This window comes from Neocloeon triangulifer, unplaced genomic scaffold, assembly GCF_031216515.1.
Source record: "Neocloeon triangulifer isolate White Clay Creek 2 clone unplaced genomic scaffold, ASM3121651v1 ptg000008l, whole genome shotgun sequence".
NCBI classification, from domain to species: domain Eukaryota; kingdom Metazoa; phylum Arthropoda; class Insecta; order Ephemeroptera; family Baetidae; genus Neocloeon; species Neocloeon triangulifer.
In genome coordinates this window covers 3008845-3030343 of record NW_026775550.1, presented here as the reverse complement: position 1 = coordinate 3030343, position 21499 = coordinate 3008845, and the positions used below count along the sequence as shown (strand labels likewise).

Here is a 21499-nt window from a genome sequence, read left to right as displayed (position 1 = left end):
TTTGAAAAGGCCTTGTTGAGAAGATAATTTTGGTTACCATGTTTTGGTCTGTACCTCGACTACAAACCAAATGATTGTACTTTTGTTTAATGAAATGCACAATTTTATGAGAAGTGAATTTGAAAAGTACAATTATTCGGCTTGTAGTCGATGAACAGACCAAATCATGGTAACCAAAATTATCTTCTCAACAAGACCTTTTCAAAAACATATCATACATCTAGGTCAGGTGACCTCAGGTCACCGACCTGGGTGACCTTTGACCTGAAGGTCACCAAAGGTCATTGACCTATACATCATTCGATTGGTCTTGACGTGGGGATCAACTTTGGTCATTATCAATTTTTACCTAAAATCATCAGGGACAAAGTTAAATGCGATTATAATGTTGACCCTGCCTTCGGAGTTGCAAAAAACCATGTTTTTTAATATTCTTATTTATTTTTAAATTTAACAAACAATAACCTCATCGCAGTTTTGACATATATTACGTAAAATTTCACGAGGAATCGTTTGGCTATCTCAAAATTAATTTAAAATGGTCGGCTGGTTTTCAAATTTGAGTTTTAAAATTTGAAGGTCACCAAAGGTCATTGACCTATACATCATTCGATTGGTCTTGACGTGGGGATCAACTTTGGTTATTATCAATTTTTACCTAAAATCATCAGGGACGAAGTTAAATGCGATTATAATGTTGACCCTGCCTTCGGAGTTGCAAAAAACCATGTTTTTTAATATTCTTATTTATTTTTAAATTTAACAAAAAATAACCTCATCGCAGTTTTGACATATATTACGTAAAATTTCACGAGGAATCGTTTGGCTATCTCAAAATTAATTTAAAATGGTCGGCTGGTTTTCAATTTTGAGTTTGAAAATTTACGTTCACAAAAATTGACCTTGACCTTTGACCTACAATTTTGCTTTTTATAGAATAGTTGTAGAACTTGCTGAGACGAGCTCAACCATACCCGGAAAATTGTTCTACGACCACTAGAAGCCGAGATAATTGCGTTTTTTGATTTTTTCAAAATGTCCCATAAAACCCGCAATTTTGAAAATTTTTTGATAAAAATTTAGGAAACTTGCCTTGGAACTAAGATGATCAAGTGGTGTAAATCTCATATTGATATCTTCAACTTGGGGCGGGGTATGTGAGAACAGAAAGAATTGGACGTTTTGGAATTTTTGGCATCGACGCCAAATCGACGGACACAGAAGTGATTTTATTTGTCCACGGCAGAAAGTCCAGCCAGGCCTTCAAGCCCTCGGGAGAATATTTGAGGCCCCACGCTCGAAAATAGAATCGATTTCGTCGCTCGATAAACAAAAGGGATGGATCAAAAACTGGAATAATAATTATTACTTTGACTTTGGATGCTGGAAGGGTGAAAAAACCCTCATCCATCTTCTCTCGTACTTTCTCGCCTTGATTTATAAAAAAAAACCGCAGCCAAGAATTCTCTTGGCTTTTCTCGCCGGGTATATTTGGGACGTGCGAGTGTGTGTTGTGCTCTTTATTTTGATTAGGGGCGAGAGAAGCCAGCCGAGCTCCATCTAAACAGAATTAGGCGAAGTTCGCGCCAAATGCCACTTAATCCGCACGCCACACACACGCACGCGGTGGCCCATCAATTAATTTAATCGTGGCGTGCCAAAATCCCCTTTGCAGCAATTGATTTGAAAGGAGCGGGAAAGTCGCCGGGAAAGCTATCGGCCTCCTTTTTATAACGGCGGCCGGCTGCTGTTTGATGGGTTTTTCGAGCGTGATAAAAATTAACGACGCAAATTATTTTGCCCGGGACCAGATCTCCGGCGCCCTTTTCCAATTCAATATACACTCTCGGTATATCTGCAAAAGTCAGCAGACCAAAGTCGTAAAAACTGGGTGTTTTTCGGGAAATAGTAAAAGGAATGCGCCAAGAATTATGTTCAGGAAGGCACAATTTTTTTGTTATTATTAGTGAGGTATGCACATACGAGATGGAAAAAAAAACAAGCAAAGTAAATTTTATTAGACATCATGCAAAAAACAAAAACAAATGTAGATTATTGTTTTGCGGCTACGAAATAACCAATGAATTTGTATTATTTTGAAATATTTTATTTTTAATTCAAGCCTGGACGAACTATTTTGTTACTTTTGTAAGATTTTTATTTTAATTAATTGCTTTGAAAAGAACATTCATTTGTTCATTTGTTAAACTTTTTTTAATCAATTGATTAAATTTTTATAAATGAGTTACTTTGGTTTGAGAAATGATCATTTAAAAATAATTCACATTTCTTCTTTCCGATGACAATATGATCTATCCATGAGATTTTTATCCACAGAAAATATGAATTAGGAATTATGTAAAATTAAAATTAATATTTCAATCACACATAACGAGCTGAGAAGTAATATTTTATTGAAGCTTATTATGAAATGTTTGATGCAAGATCTATATATATTTTCTAATTAATTTATTAAAACGCACATATCAAATTGCAGTATTTAAGAAAAATCTATTGAAAATTTACAAAAAAATATGTTTTTAAATTAAAAAAAAAAAAAATATAAATATTTTCCTCTTAATAATTTAAAATATAATTTTTAAAATAAAAATGTGATCTAAGATAATAATTATAAATTTTAGACTTAATAATTTTGATCTGAAATTAACTCATTTAATTTGATTAGTACAGATAAGCAACAGGATGTTTGCTAGTGAAGATCCTTTACATAGATCCCATGTTAGTCGATAAATATTATTTAATTTAATCTGTAGTTAAGTAAAACATGAATATTTTTTCATGAAAATGTGGAAATAAATTTAAATTTTTTAATTTTCAAAGCTTTTCATTAAAATTTTTGACTTAAAATGTCCACTTTGCAACTAGATCATGTTCTTGCTCAACATACAGGCCGCAGTAAACTACAAACCTAAGAATAATGTATATTGAATTTTCGATTTCAAGAAGCCGCAGTTGAGCGAATTTATAGAAACGCTTGAGACATGCTCGTACCAGTTGAATAATAACATTAGCCTCTCTCGCTCAAGTTAATTTCCGCGCACCAGATGTTTTAAGGCCTCTCTCGCTGCTGGCGGATTCCCGAAGAAAATGCACTCGGCATAAATTGCCGCATTGGATTCTCGTCTGCGAGAGTGACGCTTGCGGCAGGGGAGAACCTCGGTTCAGCGAGTTCCAGCCCGCTTGTTTACAAAGCTGATTTTGCCAATTGGAGCAAATTAATGCGACCAAAATTCGAGAGAGTGGAAAATTCCGGCGCGCACTTTTTCTTTGGGCCTCTTTTGATGTTAATTCAACCAGCTTCATCGCCAACGCAGGGCACACAAGAGCTTTTTGCCGCCTCGCTTGTTTTTAATCAGGAAAGGATCCGGTGATTAGGAAAGTTTGCCGCCTTCGTGGGAAAAAAGTTATTCTCGGCGCAAAATTAGTTTCCGAGGCGTTTTGCTTGCATTGACTGAATGAAAAAAAATTGCCGGGTAGGCAAAATCTCGACGTGAACGTCGCGGGGGTTGCATAACTCGGACGTTTGCAGACACGTTCAAGCCGACCTTGACTGGCTGGGAACTTTATATTTAAAATTCAAATGAGTTTTTATTTGGTTTTCGGTGTAATGTCATTCCAATTGTTCCGACGCCCAAATTGCAAATGTTCGTCCTCAAGGTGCCCTTTAATTTCTCAAAACGGATGAAATTAATTGTTAATTTGCTTTGCAAACTTTAATTTGAAGCTATTAAACCACCAGAAATTTCTGCACTGTTCAGAATTAATGATATTTAAATTTAATAATAATTATTTGTGAGGAATAATGAAATGTAACAAGTAGTGAATAATAATTAATTCAGAAGCTGTTTTTTTGATAGTTTTTTAAAAACCATCCATCACGTTCACCGAGTTTTGCAAACTACGTAATTTCTCTGTTAAATATTTTTTTTTTTATTAATTATCTATAGTCTTTTTTTATATTTTAATATAAATTGAATTTCTTTTGGGAGTTTTCATGATTTAATTTGGTTCAGTAGGTTTAAATTCTTATAAGTGTACGACTGTTCCAAATTAGCAATTCTTGAAAGTTAAAAATTAAAATCAGGGATCTGTAATTTAATAAACAAAAAATTAAACTACTTGCAGACTGAAGGTCGCCATTTGGGGTCAGTTGTCCTTTTATTTTGTCATTTAATTGACCAATAATTGACAGACAGTTAAGTGAAAAACTAATTTTTTGCTTTCAATTTTATGTTTATTTATAATCTTTCTCACACTGAATGAAGATCATGATAAATATTCATGGAAATCCAAACTCTTGACTTTTTTTAACTTCTTCTTTAAATATAAAATAATTAATAATTATAATAAGTCTCGTTTTAAAAAATGATTAGTTAGAAGTCCAGAAAGTGATCAAATATTCTTATAGCACATTTATTTTTCAATATGTATGACAATTTATTTTACGTACAAAACTTTTCCACTAAAGGCGGCGAAAGAAACGCATTTGCAAACTTGTCTTCTCGGAAAAGTGGCACTAGAGGAACATGCTTGGCTTGCAGCTTTTTTTGCACCATTTTTCTATTTGGCAAACGCGAAATGTAAGCGGCAGACGAAGCAAAAAGGCACAGAGAGTGTCACTCTCGGCGGCGGGCGACTATTTTCCATTATAAACTCGGTGAATTACGAGAGGAAGCCGGGCAAAGGCGAATTAGAATTCCGCACACACGGCCGGAAAGGTTCTGCGTCTTCCTGCTTATATTCGGTGAATTCGGATTTGCTACTGCGAGAGAGAGACGATTCGAGCAGCCGCACTGCAGAAAGTAAATGGCTGCTCAGAATGCGCGTCACGCCCGTCGCCGGCAACGCGAGAACCCTTCCTATGATGATTGTTTATGTTATTTCTAATCCGCCAACTAACAATGGACTATGCTGGGGTCAAGGTCGGTCCCCATTTTGGACGTCCCATTTTATATTAATCTGCTGAAAGCCGCTTTTGTGGCGTATCGCGTGCTGTTCGTGTTTCCCTTCGGTGCACGACCGCAGATTGACTCGTTTCTTTCAAAACGCGACTGGAAATTCTAGATTTCCCCCGCTTCTTCTCTTTCCGACGAAACAGAGATTCTGCGGTCGCACTATAAACTATTATATATTCGAATGTAATGATTTGTGTCTCGTGTTTCGTGCGTGAAAAGTTAATGTTCCGAGACAAATTGGGCCAGTTTATGTAACTGAAAGTTGAAAGTTTGCCGTCGGTCATTTACTGCACACCCGAGAAGTTTTGATGGCGAGAAGCCTCAAAGTTTTCCTCCACAGTTTCTTTCGGCTAACGAAACAATTATTACTTGGAACGAAGCTTGGAACGTTGTTTTGGAAATTTAGCTTATTTAGTTGCCGTCAATGGAAACTTTCAAAGGTGTTTAATTCAACGGAGAGAGAGCCAAAGTTGCTTGAAAAACAAAGTATTTTATATTTCATCCAAAATCTTTGTACAAAGAACAGTTTTTGATAACGGATCTATATTTTTTTTTCTGAATCTGCAATTATACATTCAACCTATTTTGAATAAGTGATGAAAACGCTTTAGCAGTGATAGAGGAGAAGGACTATTTTGAAATTGTAAAAAGATAAAAGTTCATTCTAAGACCCTAGTCGTGGGAGTTTAACTCAACTTTCATGCATATGTACTATTTTTTTTATTAATAATTTCATTTATCAACAATTAGTGAATTTTTTGTAATTTTTTGGAGAAGACCAACAAGGCAAGGCAGAATTGTAGGAATACTTTCATGATAACTTAAGATTGTGGTCTGAAAATTTTATATTGTATTTTTCAACATAAGATTTGCCTTTTTTAACCGTAAATCAGTTAGAAAACTGAAATAAAAAAAGAAATATATTCAATTTCAAATAAAATAAATTTTTTAATAATATTATTTAAAAAATTTAAATTAAAATTTTAATGAAAATAATGACTATTGCTGAAGTATATTAAATTTGTGTTTATTACAAAATAAATTAAATTTTAAATGCAGGTTTTCACAATGCATTTTAAAAACATCATGCAGCATTTAAGTAAAAAAAAATATTTTCAGAATTATTTCAACGTCAAATATTTGAAATTTTTGCGCCACAATATTAATATTTTGCTTTTGCTAACCAGACACCGATGGTTTTGGTCTCACTCGGTTTGAGAGATGCAACTTTTTTTTAACTTTCCTCGTCACGAAATGGGAACCGCTGATCCAAAACCACAAAACTGCGAAAAGTATAGCGAGTCTGGTCGTCTCCACTTGACGGTCGTCCCTTTTTGTTCGCTCTTCGGTCAACCGGCAAGTAATAATGAATAAAAAACTTCCAGCAGAGCACTTTCTGCGCCAATGACCTCTCCAGATAAACGTTTTACCAAAAAATAATCTCCTTTTTCCCTCGTAAGAAACCGTTAAAAACTCTTTTCTCCACCGACAAAGCAACAAGAAGGACAAAAATAGACTTGACCATTGGGTGTTAACCTTTGACCCGGGGCCATTATGTGTGCCAATGCCAGCTGGAGGTCACGGTGTGTGCAACTGTGCAGTGAATCTGGCGCTTTGCTTTTACGAGTTTACGCAACGAAACGCAGACACGTTTTCATATTAATATTATAATGCCGCTCGGTGAGCTCGGTTTGTGTTCATTGTGCTCTTTGATTTGCTCACTGCGGATATCGAAATTCACTCACATACACAGCAGGCGATTTGCGCTGCGTTGAAATTGCGATAGGCCTCAAGCCATATATCGGATGCTTTGATGAGCTCTGAGAAAACTAATGGCCTTTTCATTGGAATGCTAAGGACGATCATCAAAATTTAATTCATATCTCATTTCATTTTCATTATAACAAATTGATTTTATCACTGTTTCTTTCATAGAAAAAAGAGCTGATTTTCAAAATGCAAAACAAAGAGATTTTCAAATAGAGTGTAAAGAAGTGTTTAAATTTTTGTTAGCGAAATAATAATATTTAATATAAGTGAAAATATTATTTGAAAAAATTTTAACAAAACTCACTGTTGAGGTTGGGTCTTTTTTTACTTAAAAATTTATAGCAAATCTTTGTTTGTGGTGAAATTTTGTTCAACAATTTAATATTGTGAGAGAAAACATAAAATTTAATGATTTCCTCCCAATAATTGTGCAAGATATTTCGTTTGCAGACAACATCGCAAAATAAAAAATTTAATCAACTGACCGAAATTTTTGTAAGACGGTCATAAAATAAAAGCAAAGTGAATTCAACACGTTTTTAGGATTTAAATTCTTGAAAACAATATGAATAAATTTAAGATTGCACGTGCAGATTATGTAGAATAAATACTGCAATTTTAGGGGGAAAAAATGAAACCAAAGACATATTCATTATTCTATCCTTAAAAAACTTACAATTAAATTTGTTTAAAATAATGTTTTTGTTTTAACTTGAAGAACAAGTGTATTTTTTCCTTCTTGAACTTATTTTATCTAAATTTAAATGAAATTTTTATTACATTGCTTGCCGTTGTACACTAAATTTCAACCAAAAACGATGTGAGTCTGCCAGCGGGAAAAACAGACTCAAAATTCAAATGAGACGAGTCTGAAATAATAGATGCGAGGCGCGAATTTCCAACCTCACACGGTGCATTTATTTATGTGAAATTTACATGACAACGGGGCCGGCGCACCGTCGGTTTCAAAGGCGCGCTTTGTGCAAAAGTCGACCCCGGCTTTGCCGTGATGCAAAAATGTCACCTGCTTTTCTTTTTGGCTGCAAAAGAGAGACACTCGTTAGCATTTGCCCTTTGACGCTTCAGATCTACAGCAAAGTGTATCATTTGCACAAAGAGCGGCAGCGAGATGCGACACCATCCTCCAAACTCAATATAGTGGTCACGCTGCAAACCACACGTGCACCAACAGGGGCTTCTCTAGCGCGCGGAAATTTTAATCAAAGCCCAATTAATTTCCGTGAGGCACTCACGACTCGTCGCTTTTGGCTTCCGAAGGCAATTTCGTCGGAAGAGCCCGTCAACATCGCAACTCGAGAGAGGAATTTCGCCTCTTCAAGTGCTACTTCTCCGAAGATAGCGCCTGTCGGATGTAATGAAATGTTCGACGAGCCGAAATGGGAACAATTATCTATGGCCAATTTCTCTCTAGGTTTGTAAGTTTTCCTGGAACATTGAAGGAAAGAATCCAATCGACTAGTGTTTCTGGATATTACTTTGATATTTCTAGTTAACTAGTTTTTCTCAGTTTTTCTAATCTAATAAACATTTTTGTTTACTGCCAAAATAAAAATATTATGTACTTCAAAAAAACGGGTTTATTCTTACAATTTCTAATAAACCAGTCCTAGAGAGATTCTGTAGCTATAAAAATATTGCGGACAAGCACTCTAATGTTAATTAATTTGACAGGATTTTAAACCTACACATAATTTTTTTCATCTTTTGGACAATTTTATGAATTTTAATATATTCCAGAATTTTGGCCTTGTCTATTCAATATTTTCATATTTATATTTTTCAAAAGACTTGAGTTTAAGTTTATTAATTCAGATGAACGTTCAAAGGCAAACGCTGCAAATTATGGTCTATAGTAACTTTTTGACATAAGGCATAAGTTTTTTTTATAAATATAGATAAAAATGACTATTGTGTTTGCATTGTCATCTTGGAAAGTGAGTGCCGTTATAAATTTTAGATCATAACTATAATATAAAATAGATATTGTATCTCATAGAAACTTTTTAGCAGTCGTAAATTATGATGCAGTACACAAATTATTGGCTTCATAATCATATAAATTCTTTTTCCATTATTAATTCTTTCACAAATAATCAAAGATAACCCAGTTCTTGATCTGACAAATCGTATAAGTTATTTGAACAAATCAATGTATATTGTGTTATGGATGTGCATAAATAAATATTTACTTGACATGACACGTAATGCAAATAAATAATATAGGAAGTTACTTTAAAATAATAATCAATTTTATAAATTTGCATTTAAATAATAAAAATATTGAAATATTTTTAAAATGCTATAAAATACATAATTGTAATGTACTTAATAAGTTAATTATAATTTCTATATATTGTAAATTTTTTATTTGTAATTTTAACTCTTAATATTTATTTTGCATCGCAGTGCGTTTGTCCCAAATGGAATGACACTCGTCGCTTAATAAGATTTATCGGCTCGCTCTGCCTCTACTCACACACATACGCACATCGGGTGGAGGATTTGGGAAGCAGATTAAGTCGAGTGAAGACTTAAGTTAAAATCCATTTCCCGTTCACTGGCTGCGTTCGTCAAAATCGCGTCGTCCTCGAATGAAAGGCTTCCCGCAAAAGCCGTCGCGTTTTGATCACTTTGGCTTGCTAATCCTCGAATTAAGCAACCCTTTTCTGCGACGCAGAGGATTTCATTTTCCTCTCGAAACCGACGCGGCGTTTTTCAACGCGCGCTCTTGACACAGTTGATGAAGTGAACCCTTCATTGAAAGTAAAGAGAGCCCATTCAAAACGGATTTTTTTACGTAGATAATTTTAAGTGGAAGCTAACGAGATCTCTTTTTGAATGGACCTGATCAGATCTTTTCCAAGGAGAGAAATTTCTCCAATTTGCATACAGTGGCAGGATTGGAGTGACAAAAGCTTATCTCTCATAGGCTATGTTTTTTAATATGAAAACCCAGATTTCCCACTGATAGGAAATTTAATTAATAGTTTTTATTAAAAGCAAAATTTTGAGCCGTTTTCCCCAAAAATAACACGTAAAATTCATATTAAAATTATTATCATTAAAATTCCAATAAACCTCTATTAGTGAAATCATTCATATTTTGAAATAAATTTGAAAAATTATCAAAAGCAACTGTCAAACTCAGTCAAACTTAATAATTTAAATCCTCCTCGTATTTTTTTGTAATGAATGGCCGCTTCGAAGTTGTAAAACGTATGCAACCTGCGAAACAAACATTGCTAAGTGAATGGCATTGCTCTTTTCCAATAGGCATTATTAAAATATTTAACATTCTTTGCAAATTAGTGAACATGTTTGGAGAATCAAAAAGTTAAAAATTTAGTACATCCTGAATATTTCGATTTGTTCAAAATATTTGAAATTTACTTATCATAGTTTTTTCGGTGTTTTGTCACAATCTCATTGGTTTATATTCTGTTGAAATGAAAGGCACAATAGCAAAATATTATTTAATAAAAGTTACTTGGTCGAAATTAATTTAAAGGATTTTAAGTTCTCCTAAATTATTAGGAAAATACATATATTAAAATAAAATCCGAGAATAAAAAACTTTAACCTTTCTCTTAATTATTGGGATAGTTTTTTTTTTAGCAAATAATGATCACTTTTTCTTGCATAAAACTAGTTCCTCCACTATTTTATTTGCTATATTTCCTGTATTTGATCGAATTAAAAAAAAGCAATAAAAATAATAATTATTATTATTATTGCAACTCTTTTATTGTCTTATAGCGTGATATTACAAATAGTGCACTCAGACGTAATTCACTTATTTACAATTGGGTCAAAAGAAGATAGGAGAAAGATTAAAAGAAATTTAAACATATTTACAAAAATTTACAAGTGTGTCATGAAATCAAGAAACTCCTGTTCCGTATAAAATTTATGCATGGACACAAAAGTTTTAAGCAAACTAACAAAACGATTGTAATTAAGGTTTATAATTTAAATTTGTTTCATTTAGACAACTTAAATTAATTCCATAACATTCCTCTTCAGTCTGCAAAATGAACTAAAAAATGCAGTACTAAAAAGACTCTTTGTATTTTGTAGTGGAAAAAGCAGATTAACTTTTTATGTGTTTGTATTCACAAAGGTCTCTGACAAAAGCTGCTGAAAGCGCGACAGCAGCCTTTAAAAACGCGCGCGTATATTTTTCACGCTTTTCGTTGCAGGGTCATTAATCTGTCCTTCCTGATTGCGAGTGCACTCATTCATTATGAATTCCGTTTGTTTCAGTTTATCGGGACATTGGACATTCCCCGTCCGACCAGCCGAGCGGAAATCGTGGCCGCCATGCGCCGCATTCGGGTGAGTCTCTATGTCGACGGCAACCAAACTCATACATATGTCTGCCTACCTTTGGCAAATGTACTATATCCGCAGATTTGCTGCCGTTGCGATAAATTCAGCCGCAGGCACGTTTCTCTTTGCTCTTCTCTGCGCCGCTTTCCTCCGCCTCTTTAATTCAATCCCGGTGCGCGCAGAATGGCAAGCGCGGAATTTAATATTAATATTGGAAAAGTGGCAGACTCAAATCCTATTTCGGCCGCAACCAGGAATGTTAATATAAACTCATATCTGAAGAAATGTAAGAAGTGCTTTTTTTAGAGATCAATTTATTTTTTATTTTTTTTAAATATTTAAATTAATTTTATATTTCTGTTTCTTTTCACTAAATAATTCCAATTTCAAATATATTTCATGTTTAACCTCAATAATTTAGAAAATGGTATGGAAGACTAATTAAGAATTCAATATATATTTTTTTTAATTCAATTCAATAATAAGAATTCCGTGCGTAATTTTGAAAAAAATTAAATGACAGAAGAAGAATGATTACTTGTAACTTTTTTAACAAAAAAAGTTTCAATTTTGGATTGAATGATTTAAATTTTCCGTCAATTTTATTAAAAAATGCAAGTACATGAAACCATCCAGGACAAACACTAAAATAGCCATTAAAATTATCTTTTGATAATAAATTTCACTGTCGAGTTTTCACTCTTTGAGTCTCCCCGTTCTTATGGACCGAGAACTCTTCAATCAGCTGCCTTTTGAGTGTCGCTCGAGTGAATGTGGACGATAATTCATCGTTAATGAAGCGGAAACTTTTCCGTTTTTTCCTTTGCACTCTCTCATCGGGCTGAATCGAGAGTGGAAAGAGAAAAGTTGCCACTCGGATTTTGCTCGCAGAATTTCAAAGTGAGGAGAGGAGTAATATATTCTAATTTGATATATGTCTCTGGTGTTGACAGTACGAATTCAAAGCGAAGTCGGTGAAGAAGAAGAAAGTCAACGTCGAGGTTTCCATCGAAGGTGTCAAAGTCAGTCTCAAGAGCAAAAAGAAAAAGGTAAGGAATGAAATCTGGAAGCTGTGGTTTATTCGGATATGCATGCAACAACTAAAATTTGCCTGTTAAAAATGGAAATTGAGTGAGAATTTTATTGCAAAATTCTGAAAGAGATTAAGTAAGAAAATTCAAAAAATAAATATCAAAAGTTATTTTATTTTTAAGCAGAATTATAAATTTCACCAGAAAATTGATCATTCTCTTAATTTTTATCATCAAAGAAAATAAATCTAGATAAATCTTTGAAGTGTTGATTAGGAACAAATATTTTATGTTTTGATGCTATTTAAAAAAAATGCAAGTAATTTTAACAACTTATTAATATTATAATGAATTCTACTAAAACAATTGAATTTTATTATTTTAAATTTTATTTTATATCTTTTTAACTTTTTTGTGCATTATTATTAAATCATTTATTAATAAAATTTTCAATGGTAGTTCTTTCTTGAACGTTGGCAAGTATACGACTTGTTAGCAACTTTAAATGTATAAATATAACCTTGCGTCAAGTATCAATTAACTGCATAAAACATAGATGAATATTTGTCACGTAGTTGTGGGTTTAATTTAAATAATACAATAATGGAAAGCTATATCATAGATTGCTACTCTTAAAATTTGACTATCCTAAATCCTTGGCGTTTCCTTAAATGCAACAACAAACAAAACCCCAAAACCCTTTGAATTATTCACTTTGATGTAAAATAATCAGAATCACTCTTCGTCTGCTCTGATCTTAATTAAAGCCTTAGTGTGCGCAGGGCACACACATCCGAATTTGCATTTTAAGTGGCTCGAACCCACAGCAGCCGCGCCCCGACCTTTCATCACGGGGCTGCTGTATTATTCACGCACGCGGCGCGCATCCTCAAAATTACAGCTCAAGGGTTTACTACTTTTTCGCAAATCTCCAGAGGCAGCCGGGAAAGTCGCGCCCGGAAGAAAATTTAAGGGCGGCGAAGAGTGAGCGATTCCTCCCTGGGAGATTCACCTTGGAAACAAAGAGCAAGGGTTTCATCGCAACTCACGCTTGCCCATTCCCACAAGGTCTAACCCACGCTTGTTATTCTCGTTGCAGAAAAATCAATGGATGGACGAAAGCAAACTGGTTCTCATGCACCACCCTATCTATAGGTGAGTCGGATTTGACTTTTATATTCAATTGAATAATAAAATACTATCAATTTCTGTATAAAATATTGTGGTGTTATGGAAAATTTCGATTTAAATTCAATATTTATTCCTTCCATGCTTTAAGTAGGTATGACGCTCTTACTTTGAAAATTAATTAATTCAATTTTTTATTTTATTTAAAAAAAAGTCAATGTTTTTTTAGTCATTACCTCATTTTCTGCAAACAATTTATTTTTGATAGAAAAAAATTATTAAATTTTTTTAATGCGGAAGATTTTACGTGATAATAATTCAACTTTGATCCAAATTTTCATTTAAACTTCGATATCAGCAAATTTACCATAAAATTTCCTGGTAATTTCTGAAATAAAAGAAAAATACAGTAGAAAATCTTGCATTTGTTTCAACAACCGAATCTCATCTAAAATATCAAATAAATAAATTATGAATTATGATATTAAAACATGTATTTAAGCTATACAAACCAGGAAATTGGAAGAAAAATGTGACTCTGAGTGAGTTTGTTGCAAAATTTGAACGATTTCACATCATTTCAAGCTTCTATAAACTATAAAAATTGACAAGAATCGCAAAAGGTAACAATAAAATGTCTAAAAATCCTGAAAAAGGTAAAATATTTTGGAGCTTAAACAAAATTAAAACTCATTTTTAATCAGTTTTATAAATAATGTTTGAACTTCTTCCTCTTTTGCAATATTTTTTTTTTTGTCAAAATTGGGCGTAGAGTCTACTCGCCGTGCGTCACTTTTTGCAGGATTCGTTTCTCTAAGCCCATTTCACTTGTCACATTTTTCCCATGGATTTTCCTTGCGAGATAAGAAACACACTTTCTCATGCACTTCCTTTTTTGCGCGCACGTTTGAAAAAAAAACGTGTCGCCCAACAAACAGACACACACACACCAAATAAAATAAATGCCTGAGCCGGCTTTTGGCAGAGAATCGGGCGAAAAACGCCTTTGTGCTTTCCTTGGTTTTATATCACTGTCTCGCATTCGTGGTGCGTGTTTGTTTAGTTGGTTCCTTTGAGGCGAATAAATCTCTCACGGCCGCGAGCCGTGTTGACTCTGCATTAATGAAGCCGGTGCTTTGTTAAATTAAAACAATATTTGCCGAATGGTAGCTTAGCGCGTTCGCACCAACAGCTAGACGGTGTGGCGCACAAAACCACCAAAATTAAACGCTTGTTTTAAAACACAAGTTGCATAATTCCTTCCGCTTTTCACACGCATTGACGTCAGAAATGATGATTTAGCACTTAAATCATTCAATATTTTTCAAATGGCAGATAAGATAAAACTTTTACGTGGAAATTCTTATTTGGAAATCTGCTGTTTTGAAATATTATTATTTTGTAATAAAGTTAGAATTCTCAAATTCAATTTTAAATGTTTGTTCTCTAAAAAGAAATTTAAGTATTTTACACCATTTTTAATTATTAATATATATTTAAAAATATATTTACATTAATTTCCGAGTTTAATTATATTAATATAAATTTAAACATTAACTTTGATTATTTGCAGCATAATTAAATTAAAACTTAATTTTCGGCCATTTGTCTCATAATGTAATTTTTAACTTTAAGGGGCCGAAAATTCAATATTTATTTCTAACCGTTGATATGAGACAGATCTACATTTTGTCTTTAAAGATATTATCTCGCCAACACATATCAACATTTATTCAGCTAGTACATGTTACAATAAGTACACAAATTAATTAAAAAAGTTAATTAGGATATTTAGTTTGCCTTTCAGAATTTGCTAGAAATTTATACAGCAATAATAAAAGGCTTAAAAAATATCCAGAGTAATTATGTTGAATCAAGTAAATGTAATACGTTTATTTAAGCTATTCCTTATCATTTGATTTAATTAACTAGACTTTAAATTTCAAAATTAAATATTAATTCTTCCATGAAACAATAATAATTTTCATATTTTTCCTCTTCCCATTTTCCAGACCATAATTAATTTGTATTTATTTGATTTTATTTCATTTTCAGAATATTCTACGTGTCGCACGACTCGCAGGACCTCAAAATCTTCTCGTACATCGCGCGAGATGGTGCTAGCAACGTATTCAAATGCAACGTGTTCAAGTCGACGAAAAAAGTAAGTGAATTTTTTTATTATTCCTCGATCGTTCAAGCTATAGTTTCTTCCATTCGGTTTGCGCGTTTTATGAAATTCATTCCGACACTGATTCCATTTTCACGATTTTTCATTTCATTCGCCACGAATGTGGAGCGAGTCGCGAGCTGTGATTCATTATTTTAATTATAACTGCAAGGCAACGACTCTGTTGGTTGTTCTCGGCAAAGCCAGACTGCGAGTGTGTCTGCAGCGCGAATTTACTGCTTTTGTTATCGGCCGATGCTGACTAAGCGCTCGAGGTGCGCAGTTTTGCTTGTTTATTTGTTTGTCTGCAGATTTTCGGCTCAATATTATTTCGAGCCGCAATAACTCAAATCCGCGCAGGCGATTAAAATTTGAACGGCGGCCAAAACCAACGAGTTTGTTGTCACGAAAACTCAGTCGGGGAAATTCGTGTTGAGACAAAACACTAAAGACAAATCGCAAGGCCTGGATTTAATTGCCGGCTTAAGTCGAAAAGTGTGTCTGACAATTCTGGTTCTTAAACTATCCACAGCTAAGGGGTTCTGAAAACATTAAAGAAACTTTTAATATGTTAATTACACTGATAAATCGTTCATAAAGATACAAAAAAAAAATAAAAGTTCCATTAAATTTTTGTCCAAAATCAATATTTTATAGCTAAAATTTTTAATATTTAACATTAATTAAAAATAAATAAGAAAAATTATGACTGTGTCGTCAAAATGGTATTCCAATTCTTCTGGAAATCAAAATCTACAACTAAAAAATTACTGTTTTGGCCAAATTTACCAGGACTTTGAGATTCTTATTCATCTGGCAGGAAAATTTGATCCATAGTTTGACCCTTGATTTGAAATTTATATCATTTTTTTTTAAATTAGATCAGATTTAAAAAAAACTATTGTGTGTCTTTAAATTTCGATTCAATTGAGATTCAAATTGTTTATTTTCAAAACCGGGATTCCCGGGTGCGTTTCGAGAAACCTTGACTGTCGGTGCAATTGCAGTGCATCACCTACGACTGCTATTCTGGGCGACTTTCCGCCGAAAGAAAAGAGAGAGCATTGTGGCAATCCGTGAAACCGAGCGTGTCTGTATTAAATTTAGTGTTTAGTCTCTACTCGCGCTTCACTTTTCTTGGCAGGCACCGGCGGCAGCGCCGGCCGATTGACGTCAGACGCCGCGACTATGGTGCATCCGTGCAGTGTTTGATCGGAACAAGCGGCCCGTTTATAAATAATGAGAGCGATTTTCCGTGTTGGTATTGTACACTCGTGTGTATAAATGGCCACGCACGTGTGTTGTTGATCCGGCCCGGCTTAGCTGCGGGACACGCTCGTCTCGCAGTTGTATTGGCTCAGGCCGATCAAACTCAAACATTCGCCGGAGAAGACCAATAAATCTCAGCCAGAGAAAAACGCGAAAATATTTGACAGAGATGATATATTTCCTTTCAAAAGCAAACAAAATGCATATTTCGACTTGAAATAAATTGAGAAAGGTTATAAATACTATATCTATATTCTTGTTAGAAAAAATTCAAAATCGAGTCGTGCTTTCGTAAATGGATGAAAATTTTAGTTATTTTTACAATTCACTGAATGAATTATCTAATAAATACTAAACGCACGATCAAAACATTTAATTTACACTTTTTATTAACTTAAGGTTGAGTTGGACGTTAATTTAAATTTACTTAATTTACACAAAATTACTATTACTATCTTAATCTTGTCTATTAAATGATGTCTTTAGAAATCAGTCCATCATGATTGATTTGCAGATGTGGAATTTGCTCATATTCTTAAAGGCACTAGATAAACATTTAATCATCGCATTTTGAACTGGAAAATTTAAATTTAACAATCAGGAACTAAAATTTGGCGACATAGCGCTGGGCTTTTAGACCTTTTAGACGATAAACTAAAGCAGACTCAGCTTTAATAATGTCTTTAGAAATCAGTCCATCATGATTGATTTGCAGATTTTGAAATCGCTCATATTCTTAAAGGCACTAGATAAACATTTAATCATCGCATTTTGAACTGGAAAATTTAAATTTAACAATTAGGAACCGAAATTTGGCGACATAGCGCTGGGCTTTTAGACCTTTTAGACGATAAACTAAAGCAGACTCAGCTTTAATAATGTCTTTAGAAATCAGTCCATCATGATTGATTTGCAGATCTTGAAATCGCTCATATGCTGAAAGGCACTAGATAAACATTTAATCATCGCATTTTGAACTGGAAAATTTAAATTTAACAATTAGGAACCATAATTTGGCGACATAGCGCTGGGCTTTTAGACCTTTTAGACGATACAATAAAGCAGCCTCTGCTTTAATAATGTCTTTAGAAATCAGTCCATCATGATTGATTTGCAGATTTTGAAATCGCTCATATTCTTAAAGGCACTAGATAAACATTTAATCATCGCATTTTGAACTGGAAAATTTAAATTTAACAATTAGGAACCGAAATTTGGCGACATAGCGCTGGGCTTTTAGACCTTTTAGACGATACAATAAAGCAGCCTCTGCTTTAATAATGTCTTTAGAAATCAGTCCATCATGATTGATTTGCAGATCTTGAAATCGCTCATAAGCTGAAAGGCACTAGATAAACTTTTAATCATCGCATTTTGAACTGGAAAATTTAAATTTAACAATTAGGAACCGAAATTTGGCGACATAGCGCTGGGCTTTTAGACCTTTTAGACGATACAATAAAGCAGCCTCTGCTTTAATAATGTCTTTAGAAATCAGTCCATCATGATTGATTTGCAGATCTTGAAATCGCTCATAAGCTGAAAGGCACTAGATAAACTTTTAATCATCGCATTTTGAACTGGAAAATTTAAATTTAACAATTAGGAACCATAATTTGGCGACATAGCGCTGGGCTTTTAGACCTTTTAGACGATACAATAAAGCAGCCTCTGCTTTAATAATGTCTTTAGAAATCAGTCCATCATGATTGATTTGCAGATCTTGAAATCGCTCATAAGCTGAAAGGCACTAGATTAACATTTAATCATAACAGTTTGAACTGGAAAATTTAAATTTAACAATTAGAAACCAAAATTTGGCGACATAGCGCAGGACTTTTAGACCTTTTAGTCGATGAACTAAAGCAGACTCTGCTTTAATAATGACTTTAGAAATCAGTCCATCATGATTGATTTGCAGATGTGGAATTTGCTCATATTCTTAAAGGCACTAGATAAACTTTTAATCATCGCATTTTGAACTGGAAAATTTAAATTTAACAATTAGGAACCGAAATTTGGCGACATAGCGCTGCGCTTTTAGACCTTTTAGACGATACAATAAAGCAGCCTCTGCTTTAATAATGTCTTTAGAAATCAGTCCATCATGATTGATTTGCAGATCTTGAAATCGCTCATAAGCTGAAAGGCACTAGATAAACTTTTAATCATCGCATTTTGAACTGGAAAATTTAAATTTAACAATTAGGAACCGAAATTTGGCGACATAGCGCTGGGCTTTTAGACCTTTTAGACGATACAATAAAGCAGCCTCTGCTTTAATAATGTCTTTAGAAATCAGTCCATCATGATTGATTTGCAGATCTTGAAATCGCTCATAAGCTGAAAGGCACTAGATAAACTTTTAATCATCGCATTTTGAACTGGAAAATTTAAATTTAACAATTAGGAACCATAATTTGGCGACATAGCGCTGGGCTTTTAGACCTTTTAGACGATACAATAAAGCAGCCTCTGCTTTAATAATGTCTTTAGAAATCAGTCCATCATGATTGATTTGCAGATCTTGAAATCGCTCATAAGCTGAAAGGCACTAGATTAACATTTAATCATAACAGTTTGAACTGGAAAATTTAAATTTAACAATTAGAAACCAAAATTTGGCGACATAGCGCAGGACTTTTAGACCTTTTAGTCGATGAACTAAAGCAGACTCTGCTTTAATAATGACTTTAGAAATCAGTCCATCATGATTGATTTGCAGATGTGGAATTTGCTCATATTCTTAAAGGCACTAGATAAACATTTAATCATCGCATTTTGAACTGGAAAATTTAAATTTAACAATTAGGAACCGAAATTTGGCGACATAGCGCTGGGCTTTTAGACCTTTTAGACGATACAATAAAGCAGCCTCTGCTTTAATAATGTCTTTAGAAATCAGTCCATCATGATTGATTTGCAGATTTTGAAATCGCTCATAAGCTGAAAGGCACTAGATTAACATTTAATCATAACAGTTTGAACTGGAAAATTTAAATTTAACAATTAGGAACCATAATTTGGCGACATAGCGCTGGGCTTTTAGACCTTTTAGACGATACAATAAAGCAGCCTCTACTTTAATGATGTCTTTAGAAATCAGTCCATCAAGATTGATTTGCAGATGTGGAATTTGCTCATATTCTTAAAGGCACTAGATAAACATTTAATCATCGCATTTTGAACTGGAAAATTTAAATTTAACAATTAGAAAACAAAATTTGGCGACATAGCGCAGGACTTTTAGACCTTTTAGACGATGAACTAAAGCAGACTCTGCTTTAATAATGACTTTAGAAATCAGTCCATCATGATTGATTTGCAGATGTGGAATTTGCTCATATTCTTAAAGGCACTAGATAAACATTTAATCATCGCATTTTGAACTGGAAAATTTAAATTTAACAATTAGGAACCGAAATTTGGCGACATAGCGCTGGGCTTTTAGACCTTTTAGACGATACAATAAAGCAGCCTCTGCTTTAATAATGTCTTTAGAAATCAGTCCATCATGATTGATTTGCAGATTTTGAAATCGCTCATAAGCTGAAAGGCACTAGATTAACATTTAATCATAACAGTTTGAACTGGAAAATTTAAATTTAACAATTAGGAACCATAATTTGGCGACATAGCGCTGGGCTTTTAGACCTTTTAGACGATACAATAAAGCAGCCTCTGCTTTAATAATGTCTTTAGAAATCAGTCCATCATGATTGATTTGCAGATCTTGAAATCGCTCATAAGCTGAAAGGCACTAGATTAACATTTAATCATAACAGTTTGAACTGGAAAATTTAAATTTAACAATTAGAAACCAAAATTTGGCGACATAGCGCAGGACTTTTAGACCTTTTAGTCGATGAACTAAAGCAGACTCTGCTTTAATAATGACTTTAGAAATCAGTCCATCATGATTGATTTGCAGATGTGGAATTTGCTCATATTCTTAAAGGCACTAGATAAACATTTAATCATCGCATTTTGAACTGGAAAATTTAAATTTAACAATTAGGAACCGAAATTTGGCGACATAGCGCTGGGCTTTTAGACCTTTTAGACGATACAATAAAGCAGCCTCTGCTTTAATAATGTCTTTAGAAATCAGTCCATCATGATTGATTTGCAGATTTTGAAATCGCTCATAAGCTGAAAGGCACTAGATTAACATTTAATCATAACAGTTTGAACTGGAAAATTTAAATTTAACAATTAGGAACCATAATTTGGCGACATAGCGCTGGGCTTTTAGACCTTTTAGACGATACAATAAAGCAGCCTCTACTTTAATGATGTCTTTAGAAATCAGTCCATCAAGATTGATTTGCAGATGTGGAATTTGCTCATATTCTTAAAGGCACTAGATAAACATTTAATCATCGCATTTTGAACTGGAAAATTTAAATTTAACAATTAGGAACCATAATTTGGCGACATAGCGCTGGGCTTTTAGACCTTTTAGACGATACAATAAAGCAGCCTCTGCTTTAATAATGTCTTTAGAAATCAGTCCATCATGATTGATTTGCAGATCTTGAAATCGCTCATAAGCTGAAAGGCACTAGATTAACATTTAATCATAACAGTTTGAACTGGAAAATTTAAATTTAACAATTAGAAACCAAAATTTGGCGACATAGCGCAGGACTTTTAGACCTTTTAGTCGATGAACTAAAGCAGACTCTGCTTTAATAATGACTTTAGAAATCAGTCCATCATGATTGATTTGCAGATGTGGAATTTGCTCATATTCTTAAAGGCACTAGATAAACATTTAATCATCGCATTTTGAACTGGAAAAT

General features: G+C 33.6%; 1 protein-coding gene across 2 annotated transcripts in view; it reads left to right on the top strand.

Moving 5' to 3' along the window:
• The window catches only part of LOC132194786 (carboxyl-terminal PDZ ligand of neuronal nitric oxide synthase protein), a 96688-nt gene that overhangs the window by 48953 nt on the left and 26236 nt on the right, over window positions 1-21499 (top strand). For both annotated transcript variants that reach the window (XM_059616282.1, XM_059616283.1), the window contains exons 2-5: window positions 11031-11102; window positions 12050-12145; window positions 13227-13282; window positions 15311-15419. In XM_059616282.1, the coding sequence (XP_059472265.1) occupies window positions 11031-11102; window positions 12050-12145; window positions 13227-13282; window positions 15311-15419 (333 nt within the window). The remainder of the gene's footprint in view (window positions 1-11030; window positions 11103-12049; window positions 12146-13226; window positions 13283-15310; window positions 15420-21499) is intronic.